The sequence below is a fragment of the Labrus bergylta genome, chromosome 23 (assembly GCF_963930695.1).
Source record: "Labrus bergylta chromosome 23, fLabBer1.1, whole genome shotgun sequence".
Lineage (NCBI taxonomy): Eukaryota > Metazoa > Chordata > Actinopteri > Labriformes > Labridae > Labrus > Labrus bergylta.
The window spans coordinates 15,079,095-15,095,492 of NC_089217.1; the positions used below are offsets into that span (position 1 = coordinate 15,079,095).

The window sequence follows — 16,398 nt, forward strand, 5'->3', positions numbered from 1 at the left end:
GGCTGTTTTTTGTGGTTCAGACTGGAGCAGCGTTATCTCTTTTGGATAGAGGCTTATCTGCTGAGACTGAGGGAGCTCTGTTAAGAGTTGACGCTTCTCAAAGTTATATAAGCAAGCCTGTAATAATCAGGTCTGGGAACTCTGACCCTTTATGCGCCTTCATTAATAGTTATCTCGGTTTAAAGAGCCCCCAAGGCCAGAATACATTTTATTTTGTACGGAGCATGGTGCTGATAAGCTTGTGTTAAAAGTTGTGTTAAAAGTGAGTTTGATTTAATAGAAATACTTGTTAAAGTGACTGAAGTCAGTTATTGTAGGCCTCATGAGACAATTCTCCCTTGCTTTGCAGACTGAACAAACAGGATATATTGTTTTTGACTAGAATAATACACAGGAAATGTCATGAATGGTTTCCATTCAACCTTCACCCATGACTCAGACTTACATCCAGAATTCATCATCCACACTCTTTTTGTCCTTTCACTTTTACCCTGGACATGCTGTTTTAACGGTGGTGCGTTCAGGGACAGAACTGTTCATCAACACATATTTGGTTTCACTCCAAATTAAAGTAATAACAGAACATTAAACATATGCTGAAATTCAGCATCATCACCAAGCAGGTCCTTTCTTACGGTATTGGCTGCATGTCCAGAGCAGGTTGGATGACTCTAACAGCTTTAGTGGAAACACAGCAGCTGCTCGACCGTCGTTAACCATTGATAATGCCTGGTCAGATATTATTTCAGCCTCAAATCTGAAGTCTGAACCAGCAGATTAGTTAGACATTAGATTGGCATGAGTAACAGGTGGATTTACATCCTCCTCCTCCCCCCCCCCAAATATGGGGATGAAAACGGGTTCAGACCGATTGGAAGAAGAGTGAATCACTCACTGGGCACCATAACTTATGACTTCACTCATACATTAAGAGGTGAAACAGTCTAACATTCTTAACATATATCCCTCAGATAACAGCTTGAACCCAGCCAAGGGAAGGAAACAGACCAAATTAGGGATGATGTTATTGGATCTATATCTTTAAAAGTCCGTCCTTAAATGCTCATGAATGAAATGAAAGGAAATTTGATAAAAACATCTCAACCCTTAATTCATTTATGCAACTGAGATGCTTTGAATGATTTTGGGGTTAGCTTGTACACTGCTTGACACTTTGCTCTCTGTGTGATTGGTTTGGGTCCAACAGCTACGTGTTAGCTTTCCAAAACTGAAGTTGCTAGACATATTAGGAAGCTGTTGGCCTCTAATAATTAGAGGACATTATCAACACTTTGATACTCCAAAGTTGTCTTCTTTTAGTTAGTTTTAGTTTAGTTAGTTGTGCCTCTATTCTTAGTTTAGGTGATGATTTTAGTCAGCTACTTGTTAGCTTGCCAAAGAAGCTAGGGGTGTTTGGAAGCCATAACAGAAAAATACAACACCTGGATAGGATACTTTATACTTCTTTTATTTTCATTTTGAGTGATTTTAGCTGGGTTTCTAACAAAAGCCAAACAACATAAGTAAGGTTACAGTTGGGAATCAGTAAAAACAGTTTATAATATTTGAAGGCCAATGAATGTGTATCTTCATGTATGTAGGGTAGTATTGTTTGCCATTGAATTTTTTTGCTGAGGTTTGATATTTTCACATTCAAAACTGTCTCTGGCTGCTTTATATCTCCATCCAAAATTGCACAGGAAGTTGTTCAAAGGCATTTCTGATTGAGCTCATGGCAGTGTAATATTGAGGAATTGGATATTTGCTGCTGACTGTACTTTCATTTCTACCAAATCAACTTTAGAGTGCTAACAATCTTAAAATCTAACTGTACATCACAGGGTCATATATTCTACCATATCTCTGATCTAAAGATCACCTCAAGTAGAACATATCGCAGTCAGTTCTTCAGAATAATCAATGTAAGTCATGATTTTGGACAATATTCCTTGATTTTTCTTCATGACTGGTTTTTCACTATCTCTATAGCATTGTTTATGATCAAGAGGGTGAATTTACACATGTGTTTTATATCTGTCTGTTTAAATTATCCCTAATCTGGACTGGAAGCATCAAGGTCAAACTCTTCACTGTGTGCAGTTCAACAGGCCTTCTAGAAAAAACAGCAAAAAGGCAAATTGGAAAGTGGCGTCAGATAAAGACAAAACTAGAGTGCACTTTGTAAAAGTATATGAAGCTTGATTTCCCTTAAGTAGTGAACAGTTGAAGAGGGAAAGCTGCTCACCATATGTGTGTGGGATCAATGTGTCGTCTTGGCTTCCAGCTGTCCACACAGAATAGTTTAGACTGTAATAAGAGAAATGAAGCCCTCCTCCATATACCTCAGCCCAACAACAAGGTCCCTAGGTTTGAACATTGTAGCTATACCAATCAAAGCCCGGGCCACTTCTGTGAAAAATTGTTCGCTCTACTTTAACTTTCCAGTCATCAATAAATGACTCCAGTCAGAAATGGGACAAGATTAAACAGAAGAGTGTCCAGAATATTCTTGTTATGTGGGTCTCTCACAGCTTGTCACCATGATTTTGATCCACGCAACCAAAGCAAAATCAAGGAAACTTGGGACCCTCTGGAGAAGATGTCATCAAACTAGGCCAACACATACTGTAAGCATAAAGCAGAGCAAAGTGCATTTCATCTGAAAAAGTCCAATTATAGTAAAAGGCCTGTTTAGAGGCTGGCTGGCCGCGGGGGGAGCAAACAACAGCATTGTGTTCCGGAGGTCTTTAAAGCCTGCGTGGTTCTCAGTTGACAAAAGGGAACAGAGCGGTGACTCAGAGGAAATACCTTTCATCCGACTGACAAGCCGCTAAAGAGTCACAGGAAGAGGCAAAACTTGAAAAGATAGCACCGCCGGGAGGAACGGTCGGCGAGGGAGAGCGCCCAGCCCTCACTCACATGGCCCTGTTGCACAGCCCACATGCCATTCTAGTTAACTGGGACAGACAGGTCGACCCTAGCTCTGCAGCTCTGCGCTGTGAGGACAACCGGTAGTGCAAGTCAAGTCAAAGGAGGAAAGAAGTAATTGGATGTTTCCGAGTTGAAAAGAGTGTTGACCTCAGTTCTTAGGTCGAGAGGGGATATTTGGATCTTGTGGTTTGGGGTGGATCTTTGTCCAGATTTTTGGGTGTCTGACTTGTCAGAGAAGAAACACCTGTTGTCCACTGAAAGCAAAACTGACTATTACTATGAATGTGATTTGGACATATCCTTTATAGGCTGTTATTTGGTGTTGGTTTCACCTCTTATCATGGATTATCCTTCAACTTCTTTTCACTGCTGTCCAGCGTTATCCAAGGTCTTCTTCTTCTTCTATACCGCTGTCAGCTTCTTCTTTGTTCTTGACGTACTAATGCTGTGAGTCCAACTGGCAGGAAAATCTGTTCAGAGCCATGTTTTTAAATATTAAACCATGTAATAAGGGTATCACACAAGTCCGGATAAAGATATTGCTGTATCGATCCTTTGCCCCACCAATAGTCTCAGCTGGAGCTTCATTTTGTTCTCCACCAATTCCTGAGGGAAATATCTGGCCATTTAGCTGCTTAATGCTTCTCTATGTTCACAAGCTAGTGTCTGTCTGCTGTTTGATTTTGCACAGTGGTTTATGTGGTGGAACAGTGGATGTTATCTGAGCTGTCTAATGCTACCTTCAGTAAACGTTGATGTAATTTTGCATTTGTATGCCCTGCTTTCCCAACATGCCAATGGACTCAGAAAATAGTATAAACCCATTTACGTAAGGCATTCTTCCTCGATGACAGCAAGTAGTTTAACCAACTAAAACCTAATTTGAGCAGAATGGACACAACTGCCCTAAGAAGTCATTTGCGTGACCTGACATTAGAGACCCTTGGCCTTTATTGCTGCTTATAGCTTGACAATGGAGGTGAAATTATTGGAAATGAGTCCAAAGATGTCAGAAAGCTATCAGTAGAGTGAGCTATTGGTTGTTGAGTGACATTCTCCTCTAGGAAGTGATATCAGGTTCTGGTAGCACATTGGTTAGCCGTCAAGCCTTTACACTCCACTGAACATTTCAACAGATGTTCGCCAGTTTCCTTCTCCAGCACGTCTGTCATCTGATGTGGAGTTAAGACATCAGAGAAGGAAACACAAACACAGCCCTGACCCATGATCCTGCTCACAATGGGACTCCCCCAGCTATAAAATATGATGAACGGTCAGTAACTTCCTACTCAAGTGGGCCAAATGAAACCACAGCACTCACTGCTCAGACGCAGGGTCCCCTTCTGCATTCTACTGTACATATTTGGTGTGAGTGTGGTCAGGAAACCCCACAAAATGACTAGGTTGTATTACAGCATGGGGCCAGGCCTAACCATAAACACCAGAATATGACAGCATGGAAATAGCATTCAGAATTCCTTAAGGATGAGGGAATGCCTAAACTGGTTTTGATGCTGAGCACAGTAAAAAACAGTGAAAGATTTTAACTTGAGATTAGTGTAGTGTCCTCATCAACTCTTCATGAGCAAATGCAGCTGTTTAAAGCTAGTGTAAGGAATTTATTCTTTCTAAGCTATTTATGGAATATTTGTGAAATTGTTAAATTGTAGTTATTTTTTATTTTGTAAATAGAACAAACAAGTAGCTGAGGCTTGCAATTATATGTCTCTAATTATTTCCCTTCATATCAAATGACTGGGTGACTCACTTGCCAATGGACCTGCCTTCCATCTACCTGAGCACATCCTGCCCCTGCTCTAGTAAACCGTTTTCAATAAGCTAAAACTCTTATAAACCAACTGACTTAAGACAGACAACATAAGCAACTAGCTGACAGTTACAGAGGACAATTTTCAGCTAATCTGAGGTTAACAAAAAAAAAGAGCTAAAATCAGATTGATTTGGACTTACACGCGTCAAGTGGACAGACCAGTCCTGTGTTTTGTCTACTGCCTCTAGAGGTGTATACTAACAGAGCTTACATGACTCGAATGTGTTGTTGTTGTTTTTTGAATCAATGAATATTCCTTAAAATACCTGATTTTGGCTGGCAAAATGTATTTTTATGCTCATAGACAAGTTTTCATCCTTTCCTGCATCTAACCTACTGTGTTGGGATACCAACATGCTAGCTAGTCCCACTCACACAGCTAACATAAGAAACCTATGTGGTCTATTAACTTCAGTGTTGTTTAAACATGGTTTAGTAGAACTACCAACACTCATAACCAAAACAATACGAAAGGAAACTCATATTTCTTTTATTGGTCACACAATGCAGTCATGGGCTCTCAGAAACATTGAAGTCGAAGGCACAATCTGTTTCTCCGATAACCACTTATATTATTTTAAGAGAGGAGTACAAACCGAGAGGTGTGTTTACCCATACGTCTCCTCCATAAACTATTCCTTCTTAGTAACGCAGTGTGCCCAGTTAATCTGCCTCGTGTGGAGTTCTTTTGCGAGATAAAGTAAATCATTCCATTGGGTTTTTTTTCTGCTCAGAAAACTGTAAAAAAAAAACAATGTTTCCGAGAAACCAAAGCCGCAAAGGGAAGGTGTGTGTGGGAGGAGGAGAGAGAAAGTTAATTTTAAGCATGATGGTCAAGGGAGAACCAGTGACTCACCAGCAGGTCAAAGGTCATGGGTGTTAAGGGTCCACAGGGTGCTGACGTCACACAATGGTAGGGGTTAGGGACTCGGGCAGGGTTAAATTTAGAAATGACATCACACTGTCAGGATACCCCAGTCCGTTTTTTTCTCTCTTTCCAAAACAATTGAAGCGCTGTGTTATCTCCTCATAATGTTTTGCAGGAAGTGGAACCGATTAATAAGTCACTGATGAATCATCTGCCCTTCACTTAAAGAACAGCTATTATTTTAAGAATAGTGTCATCTCAGTGTCTCTGTGGGAAGTGGAAAATGCGCCAGAGGATTATTAATCACGGAACATATCGACAAAAGCTAAAAGAGTTTTGGACATTCATCAGGTGGTAAGACTTTAAGTGAATACTAACTGTAAGTGGCTCTTTGTTTTGTAGATACATGAATAGGCCACACAAATCATCAGTGAAGACTTTATAATGTTTTGCCAATGTTGTCTTTACACACTTACCTACAGCTCACAATGCTGCATCCAACAGACTAAAAATATATTAAAGCAGCTCTAGATGTTTCGACCCATTTGACTTATGACCCTCTTAAATGACTTTATATCTCGGAAATACATGACATGGTCTTAAGCCAAACACAACTTTATGTGGTTACTTTAATTTTCTATGATTACATGCTGGCAGAACGGATACATGGGGGTACGATAAAGCCTTTGTAACACATGATTAGTGTTGTTTAACTGTTGTAGTTTGGTTGGGTTTGGAGACACCAAAACTACCTGGCTTGGTTTTGAAAGAAGATTGTGGTTTTGACTAATGTGCGTCATTTTGCCAGTAGAGGTGCAGTTTTGCATCTTGTGTTGCATTAAAGGAAGGTAACACCACATTTAGTTTCCACAGCCCTGTCTGGCTCTAAACTTCCTGATGCTACAGTACATGGCGTTTCTTTACGTTTTATAAAGTTAAGTTTCTTTATTTTTCTCCCCAAAAAGGTTTTAGTTTATTCTATATTTCTTAGACACCAAGAAAGTTTGATAATTTGATCGCCTTAACCTGTAAGAAACATTTGTCTTTATTGTCGCACACAGCTTGGGAAAGTCAACCAATCTCAGTGGAGTCGTATTAGGTTCTTCTCCATTATTTGTTTAAGCATTGACAAACAGCTGTAGGCTGTTTTTTCTTATAAAGCTCTGATGTTAGATGGCTCAGTTTTTCTGTGGCTAGTAAGGATCCGTCCCCTGATAAAACCAGAGGGTGTAGGCTTTATTGACCAGCGTTAACCACGATTCGCTGGACAAACCACAGCAGGAGGCAAGTCATCCTACATTTATTTTTACAACTGGAATCCCCCATTAATAAGACAGGAGACTAAACAAACATGTATCCACAGCTAGGAGACAAAGTCACATAACGTAACTGTTATTCGAGCTGTTACGAAATTCATAATGCTGTTTAGATAGCTTTCAAATACAAGAGCCTTTGTTCAGCTTGTAGAGGGGATCTCTCCCTGCTAGCTGAGTCACATAACAAACACTTGACCCTGTGTTCGCTTTGTTCCCCTGTTTCTCCTGGAATTGTTCATTTCATTTGGAAAAAGGTTCAAACCCTTGTAGAACAAATACAATATCGGTTTTATCTTACCCGCAGTCGTAGTTAAAGCATGTTAACATATCTCTAGAGCTTTGAGTCCCAACTTGAGGGTCAGGAGCCCCATGGGGGGCCGAGATAATAATGAACAACTTCCTGAGAAGTTGCTCTTAATAAATATGATGAAAACTGGAAAAGCTTCCAACTTTTACATTGACCTTACATTCTTTAACCTACTGTAGGATGAACTGATTGTTGCTATGGAAGAATTTCAAAATAATCCAAATGGAGACATCCAATCAAACACAACTACCCATGTAAACGTGCTGAACTTTTTTCTACAGCTAAGGGTTTTTCCCCCACAGCATGTTCATTTATTAGATCATAAAGAACACACTGTGTATCTGTTCCCTTCAGATATTGCACAACTTCTCCTTTTATTCATTAAAAAAAGAACATGGCTGTCATCAACCAATCACTGCTAGTTATCACCAAAGGTTAAAATTGTTAAAGGGGTTTTAGAGCCTGACTGTAATCTAGAGCTGTTTATGATGACAAAATACATCACAGACTTTGGTTTGATATTGCAGTAATTTATGACATGGTACCGCCCATTCCTGCTACTTGCACAGCTGGTTTAAATACAGTCTAGGTCTGCCACATCCAGCTGTTCCAAAACATCTTCCACCTTGATGTTTCTACTTCCTCCTCCCTTTGTACCGGTTCTTAATTGAAAACAGTGGCGGTGCTGACATGCGGGCTGAGTACTTGGTATGCACGCTGCAGAAGCCAGCCTTTCCTTCCTCCTCTTTCAAAATATTGCTGACACACCATGAACCCTTTCATTCACTGTGCCTTATCAGCAGCAAAGAGCAGGAAACATGTATTAATATGTCCTAAAGTTACTGTCATGTTGTGGGGGTTTGAGGGAGTGTGCCATCGTTATCTATTTCAGCCATGACTTGTTTGAGTTGAAAGATCCAGAATGCAGATTCTGTATTTGACCTTTTTGCAAATTGCATGCTGCAATGTCTTCTTTTAAAATGTAGAGAAGGGATTCCCTCTGAAACGCTTCCTACTGTAAAGTTCAAGGCCTTCTGTTTTAATCTTATAATCACGCTGCTATAATAATACTAAAACAGTAACCTCCAGAAGTTAAAAATAGTCATTTAAAAAGTGGCAAAAACTGCAGCCCCTCAAGTGGCTTGCTAATGGCCTAAAACTCCAGTCATTGTGTTTTTGGTATCTATCGCTATATTCTAATAACTGTTTTTTTTCTTCACTAAATTGGCACTAATTTTTTCGGAGAGCAGCTGATGGTCAGCTTTAGCCTCATCTGACTGCATCAAAATAGCGTGAAGACATGGCCATTATTCAAAGTCCAATAACTCTTCACTATACACTATTCACACTCTGGCCGGATCTTCGTCCTATGTGGCAACTTCTGGCTTCAGTAAACCAACTCGGTCATGGCCAAAATCCCAAACTCAACAGTCTAATTGATTTATCTATCGCTTTGTTTTTGGTGTTTTGGAATAAAACATTTCTAGAGAGACTAAATGAATACAGAGGAGCTGCTTGTCAACAGGCAAGGCAGGCAACTGCTTGGGGCCCCAGGCCAGTAAGGGGCCCCAGAGGGCTGAAAATATTAAAACCACAGCAGTGGCTCAAAATGTGCAATTTTTGCAATGACAGTAGCAAACCTCCCCAAGAGGGGCCCAATCTGACAGCAATCACTCTCATTGCGCAGCTAAGCATCAATTGCATTATTCCAGTGAAAAACAAAGTTTGTCAAAGTCAACAAAGAAAAATTAGCAGGAGTTATGTGTCTATTATAATCTAGAACATAAAGGTGATTGGAGGGCCCCTTGTAACTTTTGGCCTTGGGCCCCAACACACTCTACAATCGCCACTGAATGAATGAGTTCACTGTTCAAACATTTGAACTGTTCAACTTCATACCCATAGTCAATTGCTGCTTCTGAAAACAAACGTTGTGGGATTTAACTCCATTTTCTCGACATTATTGCATGGGACAGTGGCAAACCACAGCTTGACAGCCGATAGTGTAGCAGTAGTTAAAGCAACACAATCCAATCCAGACTGCGGCATCTGCTTTGTATCCTGAACGTTACAGTTCAGCTGTTTATTTAAAGCATCCAGCTTCCTTAGTTTAATGTATTTTTTTTGTGGAAACAGGATATAAAGCCGGGACATGATGCAGGAAGAGATTGTTCAGGGGAAGAGTGTAGGGTATATTTGTTTTCTTGGAACCCACGTGTAACGGAAAGGCAATTGAGTTGTTGTGCGTCAGCTCAGAGGCTTTAATGCAGCGCAAGAACTGTCAGCAACTTGTGACTGTGACCTCTGTTCTCCCTGTGAGTGACAGATATGATTAGAGAGAAAAAGAGAATTGGAATCTAACCGCACAGGTAAACTGTCTGCTTGTTTGTGTGCTATTTTCTGTCTTGCTCGTCCTTACTAGAAGTTTGGAATTTGGATAATTGTTTTCCCCAACATCACTGAGCGGAAAGGACTGAGCTACTGATTCCATTCAGTCAAGACTGCGCGCAGTCACTTCATTTCTGCTCAGTCTTTTCCGAGACCTAATACTGTTAAAGCCTCTGGAAAATGGGAAAGCAACATCACTTTTCCTTTTAGACCGAGAGGAATGTGGCACAGCGTTGATGGTTTTTGCAGGACTGGCTCGCCCGAAGCCTGTCTGCCCTTTTTTTTCATCTGAAGCAGGGATGTAGGTTCGTGAATTGATTAGCGCTAATAAGGCCTGTTCAGGTCCCTATTTTAGCACGACCGCAGAGAAGCTAGACTGAAAAATATTTTTTGTAGTACAGTCTGGACATGTACTCAACACTGACTTTCAAACAAATCTGTGTTTATTTTAAATGAATGGACTGGACTCAAGTAGTCTACTCCATTCTGTTATTAAATGATATTGGTTAACCATCTGTAATATTAACCACATGAAAGATCGCTGAAATATTACTCTCTCATAAGACCAGTTTCTGTCCATATATCATGAATAAATGAGCACAGTTTGTCCCACATCTATTTACATAGAAACCTGTCTGTCTGGTGAACCTGTTTGGACTGGGCTTTATCCTACAGTTAAATCAATATGACTAGATGTTTTCTGTTGGAACATAATTAAATCCATTTGAAAGTCAATATGTCTTGGATTATGGCTCAGTGGTAGGGTCGGTTATCTCTTATCTGGAAGGTTGTGGGATTGATCCATAGACTGTATATTAAGAATGATATGAGCATAAACCCCACCACCTCCCACAGAGTGAAGCCTTTAGAGCCTCAAATGATTTGCAACTTCTGCTGTGATGATTTGACAATGGCTTATAAGGTATTGAGTCATTGGTAAAATGACAGATGTATGGAACGGCGTGTTACTGTACTGACCATTTCTTCCTCTCCCAAAAACCTTGCAAGTTGTGATGACAAAGCAGGTGGCTTGACCACTAGAAGATGCAACCAACCATCTCTGTCCCTTCTCCATCAGCCCCTCAGAGTTGAAAGAAAGTGCCCACCCTGGAAACTTTCCCTAGGAGTGGTGTTTTCCAGACAGCTGTCTACATAATGGAAATACACTAGAACAGACCTTAATGGAAGCCAGATGAGCTTAAATTCCACAACAATAATTACTAAGCCCCATTAGATGGCTTTACTGTATACGTTTAAGCACAATGGGTATGACTATTACTTAGAGTTTGGAGCAGATGTTAGCCCAGAGGGGTTACCATGACAACTCGTAAAAGTCTGTTGTGGGCACGTATCCAGGAACTACCGTTTGTGTCACACTTATGTCACTCTAGGTTTTGGAACAAGCGTTAAATTTGTTTTGAGGGTTTGCAGTCTGGTGAATTAGGCCTGCTGCTATTTTGTTTACTTGGGTAAGGAATAGCTACATGTTATCCCCAAAACAAACCATAAAGATTGATTTTAAGTATATATTCTATTTCTTTTTTTTAACCAATTATTATTATTATTATTATTATTATTATTTATAAAGTTGTCATTTTTGCTATTTTTAATACCAATTAGTGGCCCCTTTTTGAAATAATTGTTGATATGCCACATATCTAAAACAGAGTGGAAGCCTTTTCTGTCAGGTGTAAGATTTCAGTCAGTAACTTAACTTGGACTTACATGATAAACATTATTGGTCAGGTTAGGCTAACTTAATCCACAGGCAGGGTTTGAAGTGGGCAGGCTGTCATTGGTCCCACTGTGGTCGGACACTTGAAAAAGATTCTGGGCCGGGGTACCCTACTCATGTTGTCTGCCCAAACCATTGCGTCTCATGTTCTTTCCTTGATGTGGCACGTTTGTATGGCCATAATAAACAATAAGAGATCCTAAAGGCAGGATGGATGCACCATGTGTGTCTTGGATAATGCTTGTGCCCCCAAAGAACGATCCGGCTCCTTTGATTCAGCAACCAAAGTACTGCACGTTTCTTTATCTTTACATTGGATAGCTGAATGTGACGCATTTGTCTTGGCTTTGTTTTCACCCTTTAACCACGTCAATTGGTTTAATGTTGTTTTCACTAACTACATGATAAATAAAAAAAACATGTGTATTGTCTCAATCTAAAATGACAATTTTTTTGTAAAAGTTAGTTCGGTTCACTTTGTCTGAAATAGAAGTTTCATGGTTTGCCACACTGGTATTGTCACTAGAATAATATCACTGACAGGTTAATCCATCTTTCTGTTTGCATCTCCCTCTTTCCCACTTTCCAAGACCAATACAGTCCCAGCAGATGGCTGTTCAACATGAGACTGGTTCTCTTAAAGACAGTTTTTTTCTCGCCACTGTTACTTTGTTAAATGTTGTTTCAGGGTCAGGTCAGTACACTTGGTACTTCAACAGAAGGGTAGCAAAAAGTAGGATGGTATGGATCGGTTATTTTGGTACTGTTTCCAAATTTTGACAGTGGAAACACCAATAATTGCATAAATCTACCAAAATGAACAGGACCGCTTTTTGGACTCATTTTATCTCTGCTGATGTGGTACATGGCAGGCAGAAAAAGTTTGTTTATCACAGCATTGTTCTAAGAACAGCTGATGCTGAGTGCTATACTGTATTATGATGACCACAATCAATCAATCAAGCTTTTGAAATGCAAGCAAGCGAAGGGTTTACCTTACCAAACAGTATCAAACTGGATGGCTTGGTGGAAACAGGGCTTTGGTGACTAGTTGATGGAAATAGTGGAGATTCTAAAGAGCTTTATGTTTTTACAAATAGGTGGAAACTGTATGTATGGATCCGTATTACTTGGTGTTCAGAACCCTGAGTCAATAAAGTTGAAAATGTTGCTAATGTTGTTAGTTTTAGTCTTAGATTTTATTCAAAGCTGTTGCTCAAGGTTGTGCTTTGGCCCAAGTCGCAACTAAATCACTTCAAAATGTTTTCAAGCCACAGTTATCACAATGTAAATCTTTTAAAATGTTGTTGAATAAGAGATGATTTAGCATTCAAAGCAAGAAGACAAAAATCCTTGTTTATCCCACTTGGTCTTGTCAGGTAAACAGTTTATTGATGTTAGAGTTTAAGCTTAATGTCAGAGAGTCAGAGTCACAGAGTTTCAGTTAAGAGGCCATTTCTACAACCTAATTATAATCTGCAATCAAATACAATGTTTAATGTCATTAATGTAAAAAGGTCATTAAATGATAGCAGGTAAGCAAGGGTTTTTGAATTCTCTTGCTCTGCACATAATTTTGGTTTCAATTTTGAACATTGAGTTCTGGAAACTTCCAGCCCCATGTGTCTGAATGTTTTTGGGATTGGAATGTCACATGGAGGTGTTTTGAAGCCAGGGAAGCCTGATTCACCTCAGACAGACATTAGCGACAGTTCTTCGTGACTCACTTACAACAAGCTTTCCATATACAGCCAGAGGGAGGGGATGCATGTGTGAGTGGATGGGCTTCCCTGAAGTATTTCCATCATGTGCCAAGCCTGGTCGTCTGGCACATTTACTGTAAAAGAAGGGAGCCTCTGTGTTACGAAACAAAACCTAGACTGGTGAAATCCCCCACCGTATAATTAGCTTTTCTAAAACGTGACCTCTTACCATCTTTACCACACTGGATGCCTTAAACAGATTTCTGCCGGGAACAAAAGGCGGTGTAGACACTTGCCGCTGGGATGAAACATAAAAATGAAGTTTTAAACGAAAATGTCCACATCTGAGAACTCTCTGGCACTAATGACCATCAAGGCTTTTTTAAGGACGGAAACTTTTTTTGTTAAACATTCTCGTAAATAATATCAATCACTGAAGGCTCCTACAATTAAATAGTCCCCCTCATGTCTGAAGGAAAGTCTTAGTGAAGTCATAGTTTGCACCACGGATACAGAAAGTTTTCTAACTTACTGTAAATTACAAAAGAACAATAAACAAACCAAAAGAGAATAATTAGTGATATATATTACAGACTCCATATACAAGTCACAGAAAGATTAACAGAGAATAGTACAACTACTTTTCAACTTTTGGAAACATAAAAACAGAGCATGTGGAATAAATTCAAGGCCAAACAACAATACTTAAACACCCTCACATATAACAAATCATGCTGGAACTTCATATTTCTGAATTCTTTGCCACTGTCTGAGTTTGAGCTCACTCTTTAACAGACAGAACACACACACTGACAATCTGGCTCAAGTGGTGTTAAAATAACTTCATGGCCGAAGTAAACATTCTTGAACCACTGCAATCAGATGTCAATGTTCTCATTCCCTGATATTGTAATATCATTTGTGTTTTTGTGGTCTCTGAGTTCATCAGGAAACAACAGTGAGCACACGTCTCCCGTCTGATGCTCCGGTTTCATCAGGGGGCAGAGGATGTGGTCGTCTCCCCCCAATATGTTCAGTGTCTGCCGTCATTGCCACACTGATGGGAAAGAGTGGAAGGAACATGTCCAGACAGAGTGGGTGGTTAAAGACCCTTCTACCCAAAACACTCCAGCAGACTTAACAGACGTGCAAACTGTGATTCTGCCTTTCTCTTCGCACACACTCGCAAGAACCTCAGGCAGTTTATCATTCCTCATGTGACGCACACATGTAACTGCTGTTGAACTTCTGACTCCTCCTAGGCTTGAAAGCTGAAATACTGAAAAGTCGTGTGTCCTTTCTATGTTCAAATTAAACGTATATTTTAGGTGATAATGGCACTTGAGTGTTGACCATACCATAGTCCTGTAACTTTAAACTTTTCAGGTTTCACTGTTTCATTTGATACTACTGTACTAGAGTAAGGAGTAAGATATATAGAAAAAGTGTTGCCATCTGAGCTTGTATTTATTCCAACTCATTAACTACTTCATTAGAAAACTGATTTGTACCAGTTGTGATATTTAAATAGTTCCATTGTCCAGTTTTCTTCAAGACAGCGTTATCTTTGCTTGACAAAATGCTTCATACAGTTACATCACTTTAACATGTATTACAAAGTGAACCTTCCCCTCCCTCCTTCCTCTGTCCACTGGCACGCGTGAAGTGATAATGGAGACAATTAGAGAACACTTTATCTTGGCAGCATGTCGGCCGAGCCTGTGCTGTCAAAACCTGTCAGCAGAAGCGAGAGCTCACACCCTCGAGCTCTGCGTTAAACAAGCTGATAGCAACATTAGGATGTGTAGTCCTGTCAGCTGACGGGAGGGTTGGCATGAAGTTATAACAGCTGTTTAGGCGTTGTCTTCCTACTCACAGGTCTCAACTTCACGCCCCTGCTGACTTTTTGCCTCTGGTTGAAACATGTTGATTCATGTTAATAATTAAGACTATTGCTTACCATCAATGGTTCTTTTCATAAAACATTTTTATGTGATTTATCATCGCGAGGCAGCTTCCCTCTGATTTGTGTTTGCCAAGGGTCTCTTTAAATAACCTTGGGTAACCTCCAAGGAGCGTTTTGGAAAATGCTGTTGAAACTGAAAAAGTCCCTCTTAGATTACGTCTCATTTACAGTCATATCAGTGGATTTAACAAGGGGCGTGTATAACCCACAGGGACGTTTGAAGTAATCTGTTGATGCTTCACTCACTTCACTTCTACAAACTATGAGAAATAGCAGGTTTTTACTGTACAAACCCATCCCAATGAGCTGTGGTCTTCTACACAGCTTCCCAGAACCAAGTGTGTAACAAACCAACATTCTTCTGTCTACAGCTCGCGGCTCCTCAAACTGGGCAGCTTTAAGTTCAGCAGGACGGCATGAAAAGCCACTTCAGGGTTCTGCACACTCAATGTACACAATTCAAACTGGAAATAGTTTTCCACTTTTGGATTTCCTCTCAATGCGGTGTTTACCACACGTATTTCTTTCTGTATATTTAGAAGACAAAGTAGGACCTGAATGTCTCCACTCACTGTGACATCCTTTTCCAAACACCAGCAATTCCTGGGCTTCCATGTTGATACTGCAGAGTCAAAGCTTCATGTTTAAGCAGCTTTAAAGAACATTTGAATCCTTATTTGTTGGCACCATTTATTTAAACAACAACCCTGTCGATTGTTCAGCTTTTCCTACGTCATCACTCACTGTAACGCATATGCTGAAGTGCTGTTTAAATGCAGAGAAAGTAAACATGATCTCCATCACGCTCACCTAACTATGGAATGAATGTGATTATTATATCAGTTTCATATTCCGATGTTTTTCTGTCTGCAGGTTACAACCCCTACCTACCCTGTTGTGGTCAAAATGGGGCACGCCTACGCTGGAATGGGAAAGGTGAGTTCCTTAAAACATGCAGACTACAACACACACATACATTTTAACTTTTATTTTTGATTGACACAAAAGTTTAAATCCCCTGAATTAAAAAAAAAAACTTTAACTTTAAGGTGCAACCGTTATGAAATGGCAGCAAAGCTTGGACTTATTCCATGATTCTGATTCAATTTTCTTATTTAGAACTAAAGCAATATGATCAGGAAAATAACTTTAAATCATTTAGATTACTTAACATGTCACGTGTCAGAAATCCTAACTCACCATTTAAAGAGTCTACATCACACTGACTTTTTCAGACTCGGCTCAGATAACGGGCTCACACTCTGATTTGTCTAGCTTCCAGTCATGCATACAGTCAAGTGTGATGCTATCACGACAGCTTTGACTGAACTTGAGGTTCAAACATGAGACAAG

General features: G+C 39.9%; 1 protein-coding gene across 1 annotated transcript in view; it reads left to right on the forward strand.

Moving 5' to 3' along the window:
* syn3 (synapsin III) overlaps positions 1 to 16,398 on the forward strand; it is a 114,505-nt gene that overhangs the window by 77,168 nt on the left and 20,939 nt on the right. Inside the window, exon 7 of the mRNA XM_029277524.2 lies at positions 15,919 to 15,981. Within this exon, the coding sequence (XP_029133357.2) occupies positions 15,919 to 15,981 (63 nt within the window). The remainder of the gene's footprint in view (positions 1 to 15,918; positions 15,982 to 16,398) is intronic.